The sequence below is a fragment of the Oncorhynchus masou genome, chromosome 6 (genome assembly GCF_036934945.1).
Source record: "Oncorhynchus masou masou isolate Uvic2021 chromosome 6, UVic_Omas_1.1, whole genome shotgun sequence".
In the NCBI taxonomy this organism is placed as follows: Eukaryota; Metazoa; Chordata; class Actinopteri; order Salmoniformes; family Salmonidae; genus Oncorhynchus; species Oncorhynchus masou.
The window spans coordinates 45,455,354-45,478,219 of NC_088217.1; the positions used below are offsets into that span (position 1 = coordinate 45,455,354).

A 22,866-nucleotide genomic window follows, 5' to 3' on the forward strand; every position below is an offset into this window, starting at 1 on the left:
ACTCATATTCTTGGTCGTACTGATGGTGAGTTGACGCTGATCTTATATTCAGTAGTTCTTCTCGACTGTATGTAATGAAACCTAAGATGACCTGGGGTACTAATGTAAGAAATAACACGTAAAAAAAACAAAAAACTGCATAGTTTCCTAGGAACGCGAAGCGAGGCGGCCATCTCTGTCGGCGCCGGAAGTATCCCTGTTTTGTGTAGCCTTCCACAAGCTTTCCACAATAAGTTGGGTGAATGTTGGCCCATTCCTCCCGAAAGAGCTAGTGTAACTGAGTCAGGTTTGTAGGCCTCCTTGCTCGCACAGTCTTTTTTTTAGTTCTGCCCACAGGTTTTCTATATGATTGAGGTCAGGGCTTTGTGATGACCATTCCAATACCTTGAGTTTGTTGTCCTTAAGCCATTTTGCCTCAACTTTGGAAGTATGCTTGGGGTCATTGTCCATTTGGAAGACCCATTTGTGACCAAGCTTTAACTTCCTGATTGATGTCTTGTGATGTTGCTTCAATATATCCACATAATTTTCCTTCCTCGTGATGCCATCTATTTTGTGAAGTGCAGCAAAGCACTCCCACAATATGATGCTGCCACCCCCGTGCTTGACGGTTGGGATGGTGTTCTTCGGCTTGCAAGCCTCCCACTTTTTCCTCCAAACACAACGATGGTCATTATGGCCAAACAGTTCTATTTTTGTTTCATCAGACCAGAGGACATTTCTCAAAAAGTACGATCTTTGTCCCCATGTGCAGTTGCAAACCGTAGTCTGGCTTTTTTATTTTGGAGCAGTGGCTTCTTCCTTGTTGATATAGGACTCGTTTTACTGTGGATATAGATACTTTTGTACCTGTTTCCTCCATTATCTCCACAAGTTGCTTAGCTGTTGTTCTGGGATTGATTTGCACTTTTCGCACCAAAGTATGTTCATCTCTAGGAGACAGAACGCGTCTCCTTCCTCAGCAGTATGACGGCTGCGTGGTCCCATGGTATTTATACTTGTGGACTATTGTTTGTACAGATTAACATGGTACCTTCAGGCGTTTGGAAATTCAACCAGACTTGTGGAGGTCTACAATTTTTATTCTGAGGTCTTGGCTGATTTATTTTGATTTTTCCCATGATGTCAATCAAAGAGACACTGAGTTTGAAGGTAGGCCATAAAATACATCCACAGGTACACCTCCAGTTGACTCAAATTATGTCAATAAGCCTATCAGAAGCTTCCATGACATAATTATCTGGAATTTTCCAAGCTGTTTAAAGGCACAGTCATCTTAGTGTATGTAAAATTCTGACCCACTGGAATTGTGATACAGTGAATTATAAGTGAAATAATCTGTAAAAAATTGTTGGAAAATGTACTTGTCATGCACAAAGTAGATGTCCTAACCGACTTGCCAAAACTATAGTTTGTTAACAATAAATTTGTGGAGTGGTTGAAAAACAGCCTAAGTGTATGTAAACTTCCGAATTCAACTGTAAGTATCAAAAGTAAAAGTATGAATCATTTCAAATTCCTTATATTAAGCAAACCAGTAGGCACAATTTTCTTGTTTTTAAAAAATGTACTGCTAGCCAGGGGCAAACTCCAACACTCAGACATTATTTACAAACAAAGCATTTGTGTTTAGTGAGTCCACCAGATCAGAGGCAGTAGGAATGACCAGGGATGTTCTCTTGATAAGTGTGTGAACTCGACTGTTCTGCTCAGCATTCAAAATGTAACGAGTGCTTTTGGGTGTCAGGGAAAATGTATGGAGTAGAAAGTACATTATTTTCTTTAGGAATGTAGTTCAGTAAAAGTTGTATAAAATATAAATAGTAAAGTATAGAAACCACAAAAAAACTATTTAAGTTAAAATACTTTAAAGGACTACTTAAGTACTTTACACCACTGTGAAAATGATGTATGTGCATCATGATTCTGAATGGTCAGATAGTTAGCAACAAGCAGCTGCCATGTGGGGAACTGTAGGTGGCTCGTTTCAGCTCATTGTATCTTGTTATTGATTCCATGTCTTGTTTTGAGGTGTTTTGGCTGATTTCATGTCAATGCTAATATGGCAAAATGTGCTAGCCAGCTAACCAACAACTATAACAATGCATTTGAGATACAACAAGTGCTTATTGTGCAAATGCATTTATGATTTCAATAAACATTGTTTACGTGTTGTCAATGCTACAATGGCAAAAAAATGCTATCTCGCTACAACAATAGCAATGTATTTGAGAGACAAGTGCTTATTGTGCAACTATATTTATGATTTCAATAAACATTGGAGGTGAATATTGTTTACGTGTTGTCAACAATCTAAGCCAGCCCTGTCTGTTTTGGCCCATAGTTGCGCACCCGTCGGTTTTGTTGCTAAATAACCAACCCGTCTATACTGAGAGTCCTTTGACCCAGAATTGTCTGGGTCATCTGCAGTGGAAGCTTGAGTAATGCAAAGGTCCTTACCTAGATTGTGCTTCATTTCTGACAGCTCCTGTTGATGAAGCCACTGCAGTTTTTCTATTTCAATTCTCAATCGTCTAATCTATGTGGGAGAGACAAGGACATACATTCACTCCCCAGAGTCATACAGCTAACTATTATATGCAGGGTGTTATTCAGTGCCTCTGAGAGCGACCAGCAGATAGATACATACCTCTGCTATTGTGTTCCCTGAAGTGCTTTTGGAATGCTCGGTGTACAGCTCAGTCATCGTTCCTTTGATTGCATCCACTATCTGAGGAAAAAGGAGAAATGAAGCAAAAATGTCCAATGTACCCAAGAGACCGCTGACTAGTAACAACTTCATTAAATAATAACTCATCTTTGATTGGTTGAGAATCTTTATCACACATCCATGCAATCTCCATAGACAAACATTGGCAGTAGAATGGCCTTACTGAAGAACTCAGTGACTGTCAATGTGGCACTGTCATAGGATGCCACCTTTCCAAAAATCAGTTTGTCACATTTATGCCTTGTTAGTGCTGCCCCGGTCAACTGTAAGTGTTGTTATTTTGAAGTGGAACCGTCTAGGAGCACCAACGACTCCGCCTCGAGGTGGTAGGCAGCACAAGCTCACAGAATGGGGCTGCCGAGTGCTGAAGCACGAAGCTTGTCTGTCCTCGTTTGCAACACTCACTACCAAGTTCCAAACTGCCTTTGGAAGCAACGTCAGCACAATAACTGCTCGTTGAGAGCGTCATGAAATGTGTTTCCATGGCCGAGCAGCCGCACACAAGCCTAAGATCACCATGCTCAATGCCAAGCTTCGGCTGGAGTGGTGTTAAGCTCCCCACCATTGAACTCTGGAGCAGTGGAAATGCATTCTCTGGAGTGATAAATCACGCTTCACCATCTGACAGTCCAACGGACGAATCTGAGTTTGGCGGATGCCAGGAAAACACTACCTGGCCCAATGCATAGTCCCTACTGTAAAGTTTGGTGTAGGAGGAATAATGGTCTGGGGCTGTTTTTCACGGTTCGGGTTAGGCCCCTTTGTTCCAGTAAATGGAAATCTTAACGCTGGCAACAGTTTGGGGAAAGCCCTTTCCTGTTTCATTATAACAATGCCCCCATGCACAAATCGAGGTCCATACAGAAATGGTTTGTTGATATCGATGTGGAAGAACTTGACTGGCCTGCACAGAGCCCTGACCTCCATTCACCTTTGGGATGAATTGGAACGCCGACTGCAAGCCAGGCCTAATCTCCCAACATCAGTGCCCGATCTCATGAATACTCTTGTGGCTGAAGTGAAGCAAGTCCCCGCAGCAATGTTCCAACATCTAGTGGAAAACCTTCCCAGAAGAGTGGAGGCTGTTTATAGCAGCAAAGGGGGGACCAACTACATATTAATGGAATTAAATGTTTGACGAGCAGGTGTCCACATACTTTTGGTCATGTAGTGCATGTAAAATTGTCCCCCAAAAGTCTGTATGCTTCAATAAGCTCTGCTCCAAGCCCCAAACTATCGTAACATACTGATAGTGAGTGTAGTGTACATCCTTCAGCTGTTTTACTCTGTGGCCATCAGTCCAAGTCTTGCATACTCACTTTATTAGTGTACTTGGCGATGTCAGCTGCTACGTCTGCTGATGCGGTAGGGATCTGGAAGTCCCCTGCCATGGAGGTGGAGGGGCCACTGCCTACTCCGGGAGCTGCCATCATGGCCACAGAGGCTGGGATACTGGTCACCAGGGTAACAGCCGACGTGGACGTACTGAGTGGGGGGTCTTTCTGCTGGACAGCTACAGTAAACAACAACAATCAAAACTAATCATTGACTTCACAGTCATGGTATTTAGGCCTGCGGTTGCACTCAAATAGTTTTTTAGCTGTCTCCCCCTTTTCTGTAGTGTGCTAATTTAACGATCAACTAATACGGTGGTGTACCTTTGACAGACTGCCTGGTCTGGTACCGCGTGCTTTGGGAAGGTTGCTCTGGCGATAATGATGATGAAGGTGTTGCAGATGCCGGCGTTTGGGGCAATTTTTGTGTCTGTGGCTGGTCAGGTGATGCTGTCTGCAGCTGAGGCGTATCTGGCTGCGGATTCTGCTGCTGCCTCTGCACCTTCTGCATGTGCCACTTCTGGGAGGACGTCTGGAACTTGTTGGTGGGGTTCCACACCACTGCCCGCTGCACCACCGGGACAGTCTCCCTGGGCAGCAGAGGGCGCTGTTTCTTTATTGCTGTGGTGGTGGAGGAGGCTGTGATGGGGGCTGTTGATGTGGCACTGGCCAGGGTGGTCGGGCCAATGGTGGTGGAAGCAGCAGTAGTGAAGGGCACCATGTTTAGAGGGATGGCTAGTGGAGACTGTGATGAATCTTTCATATTGGGGGTTAAGGAAGGGGCTGTGTTGTTTTGAGATGGAGTAAGGGCACTTGACAGGATGGGGGCTTTACCTAGAATGGAAAGAAATGAATTAATAATAGCAACTATTATTTTTGTCAAATAGTGGTAGAGAATAGGAGGACTCTCACCCTCTGTCTTATTGGTTGGTGGATCTTTGGTGGCATGTGCATCTTTCCTTGTCCTCTTCCGGTCTCTGCCCCCCTGGTCCTCCCCCAGGTCAATCACCAGCTCCCTCTCAGAGTCGGAGTCATCCACCAGAGAGGTCTGCCTGGCCTCCTGCTTCACCTGGGGCTTCTCTCTGGGGGCTAGGGATGCAGGGACTTCTTTGGCTTTCTCTGGGGGCTCTTTGTCTGACGCTACACCCTGCTTCTCTTTTGACAAGGATTCAGAGAGGGTAGATGGTACCCCTGCATCTCCCATGGTTGCCGTTGCAGTTGCTGGCCCTGGCCCCTCTGTTTTGCCCTCCTTGTTTTGGATGGGGGTCAGGGGGTCTTTGGACCCCCTCTTGGAAGGGTCCTTCTCGCCCTTGTCATTGGCCTCAGTGTGCTGGCCCCCTTTAGGTTTCTGTTCCTCGTCGCTGGCGTACTCACTGTCACTCGAATCTGATTTATCAGAGTCCTCGGAGTCGCTGTGTTCCACTCCCTTATACACATCCTCAGAGATCTCATCTATACCTGTAAGCAGAGAGGGGAAATTGGGGTAAATGTATAACATCAAAGGTTTCAGCAGTGGTTTGCATGGTTGAATTATCCTGGTATCTTAATACGCGATTATTTTTCTAGCAGTGCGGTTAGGTCACTCACCCAGCTGGGCCTTGCAGCTCTTGATGGTTCTGTCCAGGTTGAGCTGGAAGCGGCTCCTGATCTGTCTTTTGGGTGAGGTGAGGACTGGTGGCACCCCCTGCTGTTGCTGCTGCTGCACAGTCTCACTCAACTCCTTTAGGTCCATCTCGGCTTTGCTTCGGTCTGAAAGGCCAGCACAAGAAACCACAAACAATGTTATGAGCTGGTTGAAATCAGCCACAATCACTAGATCATCAAGTAGGACTGCCTCTACATGTGGTTAAGGTTTCTAGGGTTTATGGATAGTGTTTTGCTGTCATGAAGTCTTTCCCAGGTCAGGTGTGCTAAATAGCTGAACTTTGATGATGATTGAGGTTTTGATGACAGGTGTGTGGCAGCTCACCCAGGTTGAGATTAAGGATGCTCCCTGTGGGTGTTGCTTTCTCCTGCTTGGGAACGAGAGTCAGGGCAGGGCCCTGGGTGTGGAATGGTTTAGGGCTGTCCTTGACACCAGAGACAGGATCAGGTCGAGTGGAAGCCGGTGATGCTGTGGGGAGAGTTAAGATATACAGTATCTATCAATGTCATGATCTTCTTTGGATCTGCATTTAAGAGGTAGGTTTTATTAAAATAACTTACGGTAATTGTGCATTGAAGAAGAACTCAACATGCCCTTCGTTTACAGTGCTTGTTTTAAAACAAAAACCAGAGTCTAGGTTGCTGTTACAGTATATTCCATAGTCCCAGGACTCTCCAGACAGTTAGAGAGGCAGTGTGCAGTACCTACCTGTGCAGTCCATGGACTCCTCCCCAGCACTGTAGTGGCTAGCAGGGGCTCTAGCCTGGCCCTTGTCTGGTGTCTCCTGCTCTCCATCAGAGCCTGTGTGACCAGAGGAGTTCGTGCTCATGGGCGAGCGGGGCATATCTGTCGGGGAGATCCTCCGGCCTGTACTCCCTCCAACCCCGCCCATGCCCCCGCCCCCTCCTGACAGCACGCTCCTGGACAAGGGCATCTTGGGAGATGCAGTCATGTCGAAGTTGAACTTGATCTTTTCATGCTTCTCCGGCCGGACCGAGCCGGATGAGGGATTGGCGGGGTCCAGCAGCATCTGGTACTGGTTGTCAGGGGTATAGGGCGTCCTGAAGGAGGCGTAGGTGAACACTCCAAACTTCTTCCTCATGTTCTCCACGTAGACCTCCATTTCCTGCATGGCGCTGTTGAAGATGCTCTTAGTCTTCTTCACAGAGAAGGGAATCTCCTTGGACATGAGGTAGCAGTTGTTTAAGGGGACCCACGCCCTGGAAGGTGAAGAAACACAACACAACTAAACAGCTGGCTGGAGACAGAGTCTAGAGACAGAGAGTTGAGAAATGCAAATGCACTGATGAGTATAATTAACATAGGTAGGTATCAAAGGGGAATTACCTGTCGTGTTGCCCAAAGAAGCGAGCATCAACCTGCCCGTCTTTGTCCCGCAGTGCTTTGGCAGGCCAGAATGGAAACCCTTTCAGCTTGGCCCACACGAGAGGGTGAGGATCACTCTGAGCAAAGTAAGCAGGAAGACTAGTTATAATACTGAGACCATTATATAGGCAGCATTCAGTATACACAAGGCACTACAATTCCAATGTATGTCTCGTTTAGCACAAGCTTTGATACAAGTAAATAAGAGAGTTTAAGTAACTGAACTCACACATGGCTCACAGAACCAGTTGTCTCTCTTTTGGCAAGCTGACAGATAGCATTCCGGACAGACTTCAATCTCATTCATCTGAAAGAGAAGAATCATTGTAGGTGTAACAATTGTAGGTGTCTTCTGAAGGCCTGAAAGAATTATTGAACGCCTTCCCATACTCACCTCATGTTCACAGATTTTCACTATGACCTTAGCTGTGGCAGTGAGCTTATGATTTCCTGGAATACGAAGGTCACCATTAGAAATAACCACAAACCAGTTATTGAAACCAGTGAAAATCCATTGCAATCTAAACACGGACACTGACCTCCATTATAAATTATGCAGTTGTGTAAAATCCATTTCACATCTGCCAAGAAAGCTTCGGTACAGCCATACATTTTCTTCTTTGTATTCTGGAAAAATAAAATAGAAAAGGTCAGTGATCAACAACTGGTGAGGTTTGGGATTGTAGTTCTAACCCCAAAGAAAGAAGCAGAGAACATTAACCTTCTCTAATGTACAGAGGTCCATGGCGTGAAAAATATACTCTGCGTAGTCCGGATGCTGTTCCAGAGATACTGGCTTCTGGAAGGGTTCCGTCTGGAGAAGATATACAAGAGACGTGCACAGTGAATTAACCTTCATATTCCAAATACAGGCTTCACTTAGGCCAAATCCTAACTTGAGACACAAGCACAGCTACAACTTTCATGTAAATATATCAAATTGGCATCAATTCAAAATTTAGGTCAAGATTTAAAATTGCCTGCCTTGCACGCATCTCAATTTAGGATTAAACTACATGACCTCAAAACACACACACACACACACACACACACACACACACACACACACACACACACACACACACACACACACACACACACACACACACACACACACACCTTATCACCCAGACTCTACCACCCCAGGACAGACGACAGCAACTAAAAACAGACACACAAAACAAAAAGAACACTCCAAACAGGAGGGGGAAAAAACGAACGGAAAATATGATGGGGGTCTTTTTTTAGTGTGTTTGATTGATTACCCAATTAAAAGCCTTTCTCTGCGTGGCGGCTGCATGGGGGGAGTGAGATGACGAGCGTGGTTGGTCCTGAAAAAGAGTAAGAGGGGCAACTGTATCCTCACCACACCACGCTTTACAAACTGCACCCTTGGTTCAATGGTCCCTTTTCTCTTTATGCCATTGTAGAGGAGAAGACTGGCGAAAACAGGCTTGGGGTGGTTTAGTGTTGTTAGAGAGCTTCCTAACCACTTTGTAACCAGAACACCAAAAGATACTTCAGACTCTGAGTATAGGAAATCATTTGGCTGGGTGCAGTTCTCCGTGTATTAGGGCAGGGGCAATGGACATCATCACTGATGGAAAATAAAACCATGAGTAAGCATTAAGCAGTCTTAGAATCAGACCATATCAACAAGCGCAAGACCATTCCATTGTGTTTGTGCGAGAGCTCTGTTCACTCGCATTGGCATTACTAATACATCTATCTCTATTCTTCAATAGTCCAATATATCTCCTGTCAAAACAATTAGTCAATGACAACAGTTAGAAAAGGTAGAAATTAAATAGAGTTGTTCCATGACAATGTGGGGAGGGTGAAAGCAGAAGCACAAGCCATTGCAATACGTACTATATCCAGTTGAACAGACCTGATATTTGTTTATAGTGTTACTGGGACTAATCAGCCAGGTAGAGGAGGGAGGTCAGTGCACTTACACCTGGCTGTTTCATCTTCTGGAGTGCAAACTTTAGCAGGTAAGACAGCTGGTCTAGTGTTAGCATCGTCATTGCTTTACTCTGAGTCTCTATGCACTCAGCAACTGTTATTTTCTGAAAGAAAAGAGGTAGAGCGAAAGATGTTAGCTTCAAAGGTATTTTGCCATCTCAAAGGATATTCCCAGTATCAAGCCTCATTTTACTACCTTGACAACATCATAAACCAACATGATCAGAATTTATTTTAGCTCCAAGATTTTGCTCAACTCTGTAACTTCCAATAAATAGGGATGTCTTTCATCATAGTCAGGACTCAACCCCCAGCCTCAAACCTCCCACGCATTTTAAAGTTGTCTTCCTAGTAGACAACTGGTTTCCAGTCCCACCCACAAGCGAGTACCTCACACTCAGGGCAGAACCAGTCACCCTCGGGCTCTGCGGGCAGTTTGAGGCACTTGGCGTGGTACACCCTTGGGCAGAGCTCACAGCAGAGCACCTGGCCCTCGCGGTGGCACAGCCAGCAGTAAAAGTCATTCCTGCCGTCCTGCGGTACAACATCAACAGGGTCTGTGGTGAGTGCTGGCTGCTTCGCATAGTAAAAGGGACCATGTCTTAGTTCTGACTGAAATGCAGGCAAGAGAAGGAGAAAGTTGGAAGGGTTCAACATTTAATTTAGGCGTGAGATTACATGAGCAGCACAAACATGCAAAACATTTTTTAGAATCAACAGAAGTTACATAGTAACGGTCCAAAGCACAGACTGCTTAGAACCCTATGTTGCAACATAAGGCATTCAAAAGTGTATTAATTGATCATTTCTGTTATCAAACTGGAAGAGAATCACTGTAGATTATATTGCAAATCCCCTATCAAAGGTCAAGACAGTGAAAAGGATCAGTTTGAGAAACTAGCCTTTAGTATCACTTAATGATTGGATCTGAGAAACTGTGTTTTGGTCCACACCCATTACTGTTTTGCATTGAGACAAGCTTTGATCCATGGCTTATAAACCAATGTTGCTATTATAATTGACCATTTATAAAGCTGATTAAAAGTGTTAAACATTAATTGCATCAGTTTTTCTTTGAGCAATATCCGAAAACTCAATCCGAAAACTCAATTTCTTGATTTCAGTAGGCAAAATTAAGCATGCAAACACACATTAACGAAACAATAATCATTTAGATAACAATTGTATTAGGACATATAGGCTTACTGTAACACTATAAGAACATATAAACCCTTGGTCTCAGACACATCAAATAGTCCCATGGCATACCAAAAGACTCAATTGGAACTGAAAGTTAGTTTCTTTTAGTAGGATATATTGCAGTGTAACTGCAGTGTAAACCCAGCAGCCTCACAGTGTGAGCACAGAGGAGAGTGGAGGGGGAGGTCGCACCTGGTCTTTACTGCTGCTGATTGCTCCTGGTTTCTTCTTCTTTTTGACCGGGCTGGAGGAGGTCTCAGCAGGGGAGTGACCGTTGGATGAGTGAGGGGGGCTGGGCACCTTTCGTTTCTGCGCCGCTCGCTCCACTAACCCAGGGACTGAAACTGCAGAGAGGGGTCAAAGGTCAGACATGACAGATGCAATATTTCTAAGAAGAAGGTGCATGTACTAGCCATAGAACAGTAGATGTCCATTGTTTTCCTACAGTACAGAAGATAAAACCAGTTGCCATAGCGATAAGACATGACAGCGATATGAACAGAAGCAGCACATTAGCCTCCATCTTGTACCTTGTATCGTTCAGCTCTGTACCAGACACACACACACATGCATGCACACATACAGTACACTCAACATGGGAGCAATAAAATAAACCCTTTCACCACATACTCCATACAGGCATAGGCAATCATAAGTAATAGTATAGCTCAGCTTTGTGTTTTTTTCTCACCTTTTGATCGTGTAGAGATCTCCATCCCCTCTACTGCATCTGACTCAGTCTTCACCTCCTCCTCAGCCACACTGACGCAGGGAAAAGAGGCACTATTAATGCCCTGTTATGACAACACCTACAGAAAAAGACTCCCAACATAGATCATTTCATCCAATGCGTTCTACAGTTTGACTCATTATGCTTCCACCAGACATAGCTTCATCCACAGTATGTTCAGTGTGCACTTGGTACCAATCATAAAATCACACTGTATAAGAGCATCTGCTGAAGTCTTACAAATCTTATTTGTGTGGATCTAGTATCATTTTCAGGGGAAAGACATAATCCCGTCTGGCTGTAAAGGTCTGCTTTAACACAGACTCACTTGGCAGTGAGACTCACTCTCTCAGTCTCACTACAATGGGGTGTTTCTTAGAGCGAGAGTCCATTTGGCCCAGAAGCAAACTCTGTCTCAACCAATTCTGACTGGACACAGACACACGCTGTTCATTTGGGTGCCAGCTCTGGCCAGAAAAAAGTCCCTCTCTTATTGGGAGAAGGAAAATGTTTAGTAAAGCAATTTCAAAACAGGAAACGCCACGTATTCATTTAACCATTTATTAGAAAAAGATTATAACATGTAATACATTAGTCTTGGCGTTAGGCTCTGATCCTTTGGGGTAGCTCACTACGTGTGTCATGTTAAGATAATAATGATAATTACAGGCATGGCACAAGTTACGCTATACCAATCCCACTGCAAGAAGGAAACAGAACCAAAAAGGTGGAGGATGGGGTGGGTGCTAGAAAATGCAACCACATACTATCAAGAAACCAACAGAAGTACAGGTAGCAGAGAATGAGTGAGTAAAACCGATCAGCTAAATAGACCACCATATTAAAAGTAGGAAGTGTTTGTAGAATATGATGCAACGTCAGTTAATGCATCAGCTAATGCATCGCAGAAGCCAACACTCAGGTTCCCTGTATGAATTAGCGCTGCCCTTAATGTCTAGTAAAGCAGTGTTCCAATGTTAAGAGTTCCCGAGTGACAAACTGACAGAATGTGATTGGACTAGGTCAAATGATTCGTTTAGTTAATTAGGATCCCCATTAGCTACTGCACATTGAGCAGCTACTCTTCCTGGGGTCCACACAAAACATACAAATACATGACCGAGTACAGAACAGTTAGACAAGAACAACATAAGATATTACACAAAACAAAAGTAAGAGTTATATATAGGAAAGACACCAAGACACAACAGTAAAATGTACATACAGTTGAATTGTGAAGTTTACATACACTTAGTCATTAAAACCTTTTTTTTGTTCCACTCCACAAATTTCTTGTTAACAAACTATAGTTTTGGCAAGTCGGTTAAGACGTCTACTTTCCAACAATTGTTCAGACAGATTATTTCACTTATAATTCACTGTGTCACAATTCCAGTGGGTCAGAAGTTTACATACAGTAAGTTGACTGTGCCTTTAAACAGCTTGGAAAATTCCAGAAAATCATGTCATGGCTTTAGAAGCTTCTGATAGGCTAACTGACATAATTTGAGTTATTTGGTGTTGTACCTGTGGATGTATTTCAAGGCCTATCTTCAAACTCAGTGCCTCTTTGCTTGACATCATGGGGAAATCAAAAGAAATCAGCCAAGACCTCAGAATAAAAATTGTTGACCTCCACAAGTCTGGTTCATCCTTGGGAGCAATTTCCAAATGCCTGAAGGTACCAACAATAGTACGCAAGTATAAACACCATGGGACCACACAGCCATCATACCGCTCAGGAAGAAGACGCGTTCTGTCTCCTAGAGATGAACGTACTTTGGTGCGAAAAGTGCAAATCAATCCCAGAACAACAGCAAAGGACTTTGTGACGATGCTGGAGGAAACAGGTTACAAAAGTATCTATATCCTCAGTAAAACGAGTCCTATATCGACATAATCTGAAAGGCCGCTCAGCAAGGAAGAAGCCACTGCTCCAAAACCACCATAAAAAAGCCAGACTACGGTTTGCAACTGCACATGGGGACAAAGATCGTACTTTTTGGAGAAATGTCCTCTGGTCTGATGAAACATAACAACATAATAAAAAACATAATAAAACTGTTTGGCCATAATGACCATCAATATGTTTGAAGGAAAAATGGGGAGGCTTGCAAGCCGAAGAACAACATACCAACCATGAAGCAAGGGGGTGGCAGCATTGTGTTGTGGGGGTGCTTTGCTGCAGGAGGGCTGGTGCACTTCACAAAATAGATGGCATCATGAGGAAGGAAAACTATGTGGATATATTCAAGCAACATCTCAAGACATCAGTCAGGAAGTTAAAGCTTGGTCGCAAATGGGTCTTCCAAATGGACAATGACCCCAAGCATGCTTCCAAAGTTGTGGCAAAATGGCTTAAGGACAACAAAGTCAAGGTACTGGAGTGGCCATCACAAAGCCCAGACCTCAATCAAATAGAAAATTTGTGGGCAGAACTGAAAAAGCATGTGCGAGCAAGTAGTCCTTCAAACCTGACTCACTTTTTCAGCTCTGTTTGGAGGAATGGGCCAAAATTCACCCGACTTATTGTGGGAAGCTTGTGGAAGGCTACCCGAAACGTTTGACCCAAGTTAAACAGTTTAAAGGCAATGCTACCAAATATTTATTGAGTGTGTGTAAACGTCTAACCCACTGTGATGAAAGGTTGCAAAATGATGTGATGAAAGAAATAAAATCTGAAATAAATAATTTCACATTCTTAAAATAACGTGGTGATCCTAACTGACCTAAGATGGGGAATTTGTACTAGGATTAAATGTCAGGAAATGTGAAAAACTGAGTTTAAGTGTAATTGGCTAAGGTGTATGTAAACTTCCGACTTCAACTCTACCTTTTTATATTCTTAAATACAGTACAGTTAAATTAGATTTTATTTTTTAAACGAAGAGAGGTGCTGCGACGCAATATGTTTTTTAAATCTGTTTTTTAAAGCTAAACTTGCTTTTTGCCAGAGTAACCTCTGGTGGCAGAGCATTCCACGATGATAGGGCTCTATAGATAACTGAGTGACACATTCAAATCGGTTTTTGGTTTGGGTTTCGTGAAGAAACCCAGAGTGAAATGTCTGCTTTTATGTACAGTGGGGCAAAAAAGTATTTAGTCAGCCACCAATTGTGCAAGTTCTCCCAAGATGAGAGAGGCCTGTAATTTTCCTCATAGGTACACTTCAACTATGACAGTTTTGAGCCAGCTGCAGCTTTGCTACAGTAGGTATTTCTTTGCTGCACCTGACCATATTACCAGACAGTAATCAATATGGGACAAGATCAATGCCTGAACAACTAGTACAGTTGATCTGTGTGTCCAAAAATACAGAACCTTTTTTATAACAGACATACAGTGCATTCAAAAAGTATTCAGACCCTTGACTTGACATATTGTTACGTTACAGCCTTGTTCTAAAATGAATTAAATTGTTTTTTACTCCATAATGACAAACTAAAAACAGGTTTTTAGACAATTTTGCTAATATATTGGAGGAAAGAATTAAAACATGACATAAGTATTCAGACCCTTTACTCAGTACTTTGTTAAAGCACATTTGGCAGCGATTACAGCCTTGCATCTTCTTGGGTATGACGCTACAAGCTTGGCAAGCTTGTATTTGGGGAGTTTCTCCCATTCTTCTCTGCAGATGCTCTCAATCTCTGTCAGGTTGGATGGGAAGTGTCACTGCAAAGCTATTTTTAGGTCTCTCCACAGATGTTAGATCGGGTTCAAGTCCGGGCTTTGGCTGGGCCACTCAAAGGCATTCAGAAACTTGTCCCAAAGCCACCACTGCATTGTCTTGGCTGCGTGCTTAGGGTCATTGTCCTGTTGGAAGGTGAACCTTCACCCGTCTGAGGTCCTGAGCGCTCCGGAGTAGGTTTTCATCAATAATCTCTCTGTATTTTGCTCTGTTCATCTTTCCCTCGATCCTGACTAGTCATCCAGTCCCTACCACTGAACAACATCCCCACAGCATGATGCTGCCACCACCATGCTTCACCATTGGGATGGTGCCAGGTTTCCAGATGTGAAGCTTGGCATTCAGGCCAAGAGTTCAATCTTGGTTTCATTAGATCAGAGAATCTAGTTTTTATGGTTAGAGTCCTTTAGGTGCCTTTCGGCAAACTCCAAGCGGGCTGTCATGTGCCTTTTACTGAGGAGTGGCTTCTGTCTGGCCACTCTACCATAAAGGCCTGATTTGGTGGAGTGCTGCAGAGATGGTTGTCCTTCTGGAAGGTTCTCCCATCTCCACAGAGGAACTCTGGAGCTCTTTCAGAGTGACCATTGCGTTCTTGGTCACCTCCCTGACCAAGACCCTTCTCCTATGAATAGTCAGTTTGGCCAGGCGGCCAGCTCTAGGAAGTCTTGGTGGTTCCAAACTTCTTCCATTTAAGAATGATAGAGGCCACTTTGTTCTTCGGGACCTTCAATGCTGCAGAAATGTTTTGTTACCCTTCCTCAGATCTGTGCCTTGACACAATCCTGTCTTGGAGCTCTACGGACAATCCCTTTGACCTCATGGCTTGGTTTTTGCTCAGACATGCACTGTCAACTGTAGGACCTTATACAGGGGGGCAAAAAAAGTATTTAGTCAGCCACCAATTGTGCAAGTTCTCCCACTTAAAAATATGAGAGAGGCCTGTAATTTTCATCATAGGTACACTTCAACTATGACAGACAAAATGAGGGAAAAAATCCAGAAAATCACATTGTAGGATTTTTAATGAATTTATTTGCAAATTATGGTGGAAAATAAGTATTTGGTCAATAACAAAAGTTTATCTCAATACTTTGTTATATACCCTTTGTTGGCAATGACAGAGGTCAAACGTTTTCTGTAAGTCTTCACAAGGTTTTCACACACTGTTGCTGGTATTTTGGCCCATTCCTCCATGCAGATCTCCTCTAGAGCAGTGATGTTTTGGGGCTGTTGCTGGGCAACACGGACTTTCAACTCCCTCCAAAGATTTTCTTTGGGGTTGAGACCTGGAGACTGGCTCGGCCACTCCAGGACCTTGAAATGCTTCTTACGAAGCCACTCCTTCATTGCCCGGGCGGTGTGTTTGGGATCATTGTCATGCTGAAAGACCCAGCCACGTTTCATATTCAATGCCCTTGCTGATGGAAGGAGGTTTTCACTCAAAATCTCATGATACATGGCCCCATTCATTCTTTCCTTTACACGGATCAGTCGCCCTGGTCCATTTGCAGAAAAACAGCCCCAAAGCATGATGTTTCCACCCCCATGCTTCACAGTAGGTATGGTGTTCTTTGGAAGGCACTCAGCATTCTTTGTCCTCCAAACACGACGAGATGAGCAGCTTGGTTTGAAGATTGGGAGAATGTCATGGGAAGAAAGTTATATTTTGGTTTCATCTGACCATATGACATTCTCCCAATCTTCTTCTGGATCATCCAAATGCTCTCTAGCAAACTGCAGATGGGCCTGGACATGTACTGGCTTAAGCAGGGGGACACGTCTGGCACTGCAGGATTTGAGTTCCTGGCGGCATAGTGTGTTACTGATGGTAGTATTTGTTACTTTGGTCCCAGCTCTCTGCAGGTCATTCACTAGGTCCCCCCGTGTGGTTCTGGGATTTTTGCTCACCGTTCTTGTGATCATTTTGACCCCACGGGGTGAGATCTTGCGTGGAGCCCCAAATCGAGGGAGATTATCAGTGGTCTTGTATGTCTTCCATTACCTAATAATTGCTCCCACAGTTGGTTTCTTCAAACCAAGCTGCTTACCTATTGCAGATTCAGTCTTCCCAGCCTGGTGCAGGTCTGCAATTTTTTTTCTGGTGTCCTTTGACAGCTCTTTGGTCTTGGCCATAGTGGAGTTTGGAGTGTGACTGTTTGATGTTGTGGACAAGTGTCTTTTATACTGATAGCAAGTTCAAACAGGTGCCATTAATACAGGTAACGAGTGGAGGACAGAGGAGCCTCTTAAAGAAGAAGTTACAGTTCTGTGAGAGCCAGACATCTTGCTTGTTTGTTATTGACCAAATACTTATTTTCCACCATCATTTGCAAATAAATTCATTAAAAATCCTACAATGTGATTTTCTGGATTTTTTTCTCTCATTTTGTCTGTCATAGTTGAAGTGTACCTATGATGAAAATTACAGGCCTCTCATCTTTTTAAGTGGGAGAACTTGCACAATTGGTGGCTGACTAAATCATTTTTTGCCCCACTGTACAATCATGTCCAATCAATTTAATTTACCGCAGGTGAACTCCAATCAAGTTGTAGAAACATCTCAAGGATGACCAATGGAAACAGGATGCACCTGAGCTCAATTTCAAGTCTCACAGGAAATGATCTGAATAGTTATAAAAATAAGGTTTTTGTTTTTTTATTTGTTTTGAACTGTTTTTGCTTTGTCGTTATGGGGTATTGTGTGTATTTAATCAATTTTAGAATAAGGCTGTAATATAACAAAATGTGGAAAAGGGGAAGGGGTCTGAATACTTTCCGAATGCACTGTACTTCTCCCCATCTTCAAAACAACTTCTGGTCAAGAAAAGGTACCAATCATCTGTCATTGTCACATTGGAACAATGTCTCAGGGATTAGACATGCTTTTGTGAAGCCGTGTATTTCATAAAATTGTGTTGAATCCTATTTACATGTGAACTCACACTTATGCATTGATGTCCAACCTGGACTCAGGAGTAGACGCAACATAGTAAATGTAAATCCGGGACACTCAAATTGATATATGATATGCTACATTACATATGGTATGTATTAATTTATGGATGTCCATATTTTTATTTAACCAGGCAAGTCAGTTAAGAACAAATTATTATTTACAATGACAGCCTAGGAACAGTGGGTTTACTGCCTTGTTATGGGGAAGAACGACAGATGTTTACAGTGTCAGCTTGGGGATTTGATCTAGAAACCTTTCGTTAAATGGCCCAACACTCTAACCAGTAGGCTACCTGCTGCCCCAAGACTCATCCATTTTGTATGATATGTTACAAAGTATAATTCCTCCAATATGTTACGAATTGCAATTCGTACAATATGTTATGAATTTGCAAAACATATGATATGTTACGAATTCCAATTAGTTGTGGCTAACATTAGCTAGGTGGCTTGGGTTAGGGGTTAAGGTTAGGGTTAGCTAACATACTAAGTAGTTGCAAAGTAGTTAAAATTGTAATGTTGTCTGATAAGATTCGAACACGCAACCTTTGGGTTGCTAGACATTCACGTTATACACCCACCCACCCTGACCAGCCTTAAAGACACACTATGCAGAAATCACTGCACCATTTCCTGGTTGCTAGTTTGCCTAATTTCAGTTTATGTGACAAAAATAGCAAGTATCGTATACAGAATCAATGTATCATCTAAACCACTGTGAAATATATTTTCCATAACCAATGTTGGAATCTGGTGTACAAAAGACGCAAAAATGAAACTTAAGCACGGGACGCATAGATATGGGGTACATAGAACAGATCTACCACTTCTTAGATTTGCTTTCAATGAGAATAACATATCTATAACTCACCTTTCTATGTGAATTTGGTCAGGTTGCACAAAAAGTTACATATTGCAGCTTAAAGTAACCTTCTGTCTTATGTAACCATACCATATCATACTAATTTGAGTGTCAAGAGGTTTATGTTTATTATGTTACGTCTAGTCTATGAGACCAGGCTGTGAGGCTAAAAGGGGATTTCTCAGATTAACAAATTATACAGACATCTCATCTACTGTAAATGATTGGGCATGGATGGGACTGTATGTAACTAACTGGTTTGTAACCAACAGCTAAATGTGTCCTAGTTTCAACATGACTTGAAAAACAATCATGCATTAAACTCAATAGATCTTCTCCTTCCTGTCACCCATGAATCCTGAGCCCACCACCCTTGGGTCCCATGACTGAGACTTCTGAGAGATATGGGTCAAAGCTGAACTGAGGCAGGTGCAATGGAGAACCATCCGCTCTACAACTGCATGGTGATTACAATGCCCTCTATAATGGAACTATCCACAGTCCCAAAACCCCCTAAAATGCAACATCACACTCATGCACATCATATCCCTCAAGAAAGAAGCGACTCAAACATTCCTGTTTCTTTGTCTTGCACAAACATAGCCCCAGCCCTATGCATGTGCATCATTTAAATGCACACTTCCGTGAATTTAAACAGTACTTTCTTGTGGGAAAGCCACTGTTTTAATCAGTATCAGCTCAACATCAACCTCCTTGTTATTCAGACACCAAATGTGCCGATCCACTTATTTCAGCCATTTTCTTTGACGCCAAGGCACAAGCTACTGTCTCACAGCTCAGATGGGTTCCATTTCAAAAGCTTTTTATTTAGCTCTTGGGGAGAGCAGCATAATTAAAATGCGAGAGTGCAGGATACAAAGATAGCAGCTCCCTGTTAGAGCAGCAAATGTAGTCCCTTTTCCACCACCTCTCTATCCCCCTCTCTGTCTTAGTTCTCTTCTCCATCTCGGGTAGAAAATGACAGCTACATCTGCAGTGACAGAGCATTGGCTTTACTGGCCTCCACCTCTGACATAACCTGTCAGCAAAGACAGAGATTTTCTCCCTCAGCTACATCCCCTCCTCCACAGGCCAGGAGAACAGAGGGAGAGAACAGTGATACACACAATAAACACAATAAATCAATGCCTCCCAATCTTCCAACAACACCCTTCCTGTTGTTAAAGCATTGCAGAAAATACATTATTTTCATGAATATAGTGATATCACCCCTCCCATACCCTCTCTTGACACAAAACCCATGCTTCAATGTAGGAAATTGACAGCATACCTTTTTTTCCTCTTTACGCACAGAATTCTTCAGGCTTTTTTTTTTTTTTTTTCAATTAGTGAGGCCGGTGGGGGATGAGACAAAGCAGAATTTTCCAGAAGGGCCTTGCTCTTCCTGCTGCTCTCTCTGCGATTGTCAATCTTTAACCTCAGCTGTGGGCTTCTGATTGGTTTGTGCGCCACACGGAGGAGTTGCCTGATTGGGCGCCCGGCTTAGTGTGCCACACAGGCTATCATCTCCCCTCTTTCCTCAGACACAGTGCTGCAATGCAGAGAGGATTTCTCCTCACTCTCACAAAACCTCTGCAACCAAGTCCCTCAAAGTCCATATAGCTCTCACTGGCTGTGTGCATTTTCTAAAACATGGGGGATGCAGTTACACAGGCTTAGAGGGAGCGTATCAGATTCCCTCCCTCTTCCTCCACGGCTCTGAGGCAGTGTGTATGGCATCCATTTTGAAGACATTCCCTCCCTGCCTGCTGAGCACACTGCACACACACGGCTCCGGCTGAGGCGAGCTGCTGTAGAAAGCACACACAGCTTACCAGTAGATGGCTCACAGGAATGCAGGAAGGGCCTTACAAAGACAGGGCTGAAAATGTCACAGGCCCCAGGAATCAAAATGGACGGCTGTGGTTTAGACTGAAGAACATGCAGCCAGTGCCAACACCCTTTTCCCTGTCCAATACTTTCCTGCTGGCATTACCTCTGGTCAAATAAATCCTTAAGGGCTTGGACCTTAACAATGTGTCTATACTTTTAACCAACAGTGGTATTGCTATTACTTATTTTTTTCTACCAGTACCAGATCTCTATTTGTAGATAAATAAATACTAATGCTTCCATTAAGATCATAATGGACAAAACAATGATGGTTTAACATGGAGAATAAATCTGAACAAGGTGAAGGTCGTTAGGAAAGGTCAGACTACTCAGGTATGGTGAGTAATTAAAAATGAGTGCCAGCATGACATGGTTTTCTTTTTTCGTGTGAAACCGAAAGTGTCCAGTGGTTTAAAGTCTCTATAACATGGGACAGCAGCATTGGCTGTGTGTGTGAGTAGGCTTTGCTGCATGCGTTTCTGTGTGTTTTGTGTGAGTGATTGTGTATCACCTGGTAGATGGCTAGTGATGGCTGTTAAACAGTTTGATGGCCTGGTAATATAAGCTGTTTTTCAGGCAATTCAATTTGAGGCAGTTGACGTTACATGCCAGACAAGCATTTTGCATGGTTGTTGTCAAAACATCTGCCGACATACAGCATTCATCTATGTGTGCAAATTCTATAAGTTCCACTAGAGATGTAGAGATTCTCATATCCTTTTTGGGATAATTATATACTTTTGTCCAAGGCTCTGTCTGAAGCAGCCTTGCTTCCATTCATCAGGCTTCACATACAAACACCCAGAGTGTCTAGACCCGGGGCACAGAAAGGGGAAGCTCTCTGAAATGGATGCCACTCCAAAGCAAAGAGAAAGCTGCGAACTGAAAAATAACATTAGGCAAATTTTCTCACCAGATACTAAACTGTTGAGGCATATAATCTAACATTCGGAGACATTTTATTTCAGCTAGTTGTTAAGAAAAACAGTACTATATATGTTGGTTTAAACCCAGACGAAACGTGTTCAATGATTCAACATGCTAAAACAAGAATGTGAATACTATCCATTGTTATAAACCGTAGTCTGGAAAAACACCCTGACTGTACAGCCATCATAGTTCATCTTGATTGACTACTTCCTGCTTGGAGGGTGTAAGATTAAAAGTAGTGCCATGCACTAATACCACTCTGAGGCCTAAATCATTCTTGCTGTGCTGTCATTGCTGAGCTGTCTCTTTACCATCTGTTAAATCCACTGGGATCCCCTAATGAATGTCCTCTCGCCCTGCTACGACCCTCTCCCCTCCCCACACCTTCCATTTTGAATGTACAGGCCTGTGACACAGTCATAAACCCTTACAACCCAACAACAACCTAGCCAAACTGATCAATCCTGTGCCTTATTGCAAAAGGGATATATTCCTCTAGCCATGGTATATTCTGTACAAAGGAATGAAGACAGGCTGATCCCCTATGTGACCAGAGACATATACAGTCAGCAGAGGAGAGGCAGCCTGCTGTGCTCTGCTCTCCTGCCAGGCTCCACTCCTGTGTTCTAGGGACTAGCAGGCTCTCTCCCCCCTTCTCTCTCCATGAGACAAACCTGTATTCCTGAGGCACATAACATATACAGTAGCTGGTAGCTTATCAAAGAGGAAGTGAAATAATAAAAAATCAAGCTTACCTCTGTGGATGCATGGCTAACAAACTCAGTGTGTTATATGTCAATGCTTGTTAAAACATGGAGGACAAACAGCCCTCTAAGTCCTCACCCTGCTCAGAGCATAGCCACGGCTCTCCAGGCTGGCCGATGGGCTGCTAGGATAGAAGCTAGGCTGTGAGTGGCCTGCTCTCACTGGCATGATGTAAGGCTGCAGCTGATTGGCTGGGGCATTTCCTGGCTGCTAATCTTTTGTTCCACACAGGCAGGCTGGAGAAAGAAGCGCTGTGGACAGAGGAAGAAACAAGGCCCAAATCACAAGATAAACCATTTCACATCGCAAATCAGCCAAGAAAACCACATGGAGCTGTAATCCATGTCTGACCCGTCTATATTACATGGACATTTGGTTGTATTTCACAAAGTACAGTAACAGCAGCATGAATACAGGACAGGCCCAAGGCCCTCATGTTTCAGGAAAAGCCTTTGTCTCAGAGATTACGCCGCAGTGAAAAACCATCCGCTGTGAAAAAAGTGTTGCACAAATACAAGAGAGCAAACAGCGAGAGACAGTCTGAGGGCTCAATCTGCAAGGTTTCCTCCTCTTGTAAATGAGATGAACTCGTGCAAATGCTTACTGGACATCAACACATTACATAACAATGCAAACACAGTTTAACGGAACATAGATGAGTTACTATGTTACCCTATTTGAAGACAGAAGTTGAGACCAAGTCATGCGGCCTCAAATTCTAATGTGGTCACATAAAAATGTACTTTTATGAACAGCTGTGATGGGTTTTTATCTCA

At 43.3% G+C, this 22,866-nt stretch overlaps 1 protein-coding gene across 5 annotated transcripts in view; it reads right to left on the minus strand.

Moving 5' to 3' along the window:
• Positions 1-22,866, minus strand: part of LOC135542120 (MYND-type zinc finger-containing chromatin reader ZMYND8-like) — a 33,559-nt gene that overhangs the window by 5,095 nt on the left and 5,598 nt on the right. The window contains exons 2-20 of one of the 5 annotated variants that reach the window (XM_064968791.1): positions 22,081-22,341; positions 10,956-11,026; positions 10,457-10,608; positions 9,455-9,676; positions 9,055-9,168; positions 8,362-8,427; positions 7,818-7,910; positions 7,636-7,723; positions 7,491-7,546; positions 7,326-7,403; positions 7,058-7,173; positions 6,419-6,930; positions 6,035-6,178; positions 5,653-5,814; positions 4,978-5,523; positions 4,390-4,899; positions 4,051-4,244; positions 2,651-2,731; positions 2,461-2,539 (exon numbers count right to left, since the gene is read on the minus strand). In XM_064968791.1, coding sequence (XP_064824863.1) covers positions 2,461-2,539; positions 2,651-2,731; positions 4,051-4,244; positions 4,390-4,899; positions 4,978-5,523; positions 5,653-5,814; positions 6,035-6,178; positions 6,419-6,930; positions 7,058-7,173; positions 7,326-7,403; positions 7,491-7,546; positions 7,636-7,723; positions 7,818-7,910; positions 8,362-8,427; positions 9,055-9,168; positions 9,455-9,676; positions 10,457-10,608; positions 10,956-11,026; positions 22,081-22,094 — 3,298 coding nt within the window. In that variant the 5' untranslated portion in view covers positions 22,095-22,341. Of the gene's footprint in view, positions 1-2,460; positions 2,540-2,650; positions 2,732-4,050; positions 4,245-4,389; positions 4,900-4,977; positions 5,524-5,652; positions 5,815-6,034; positions 6,179-6,418; positions 6,931-7,057; positions 7,174-7,325; positions 7,404-7,490; positions 7,547-7,635; positions 7,724-7,817; positions 7,911-8,361; positions 8,428-9,054; positions 9,169-9,454; positions 9,677-10,456; positions 10,609-10,955; positions 11,027-19,793; positions 20,537-22,080; positions 22,537-22,866 lie in introns of those variants that run through there. The other 4 variants (XM_064968793.1, XM_064968790.1, XM_064968792.1 and 1 more) reach the window with 4 other exon arrangements.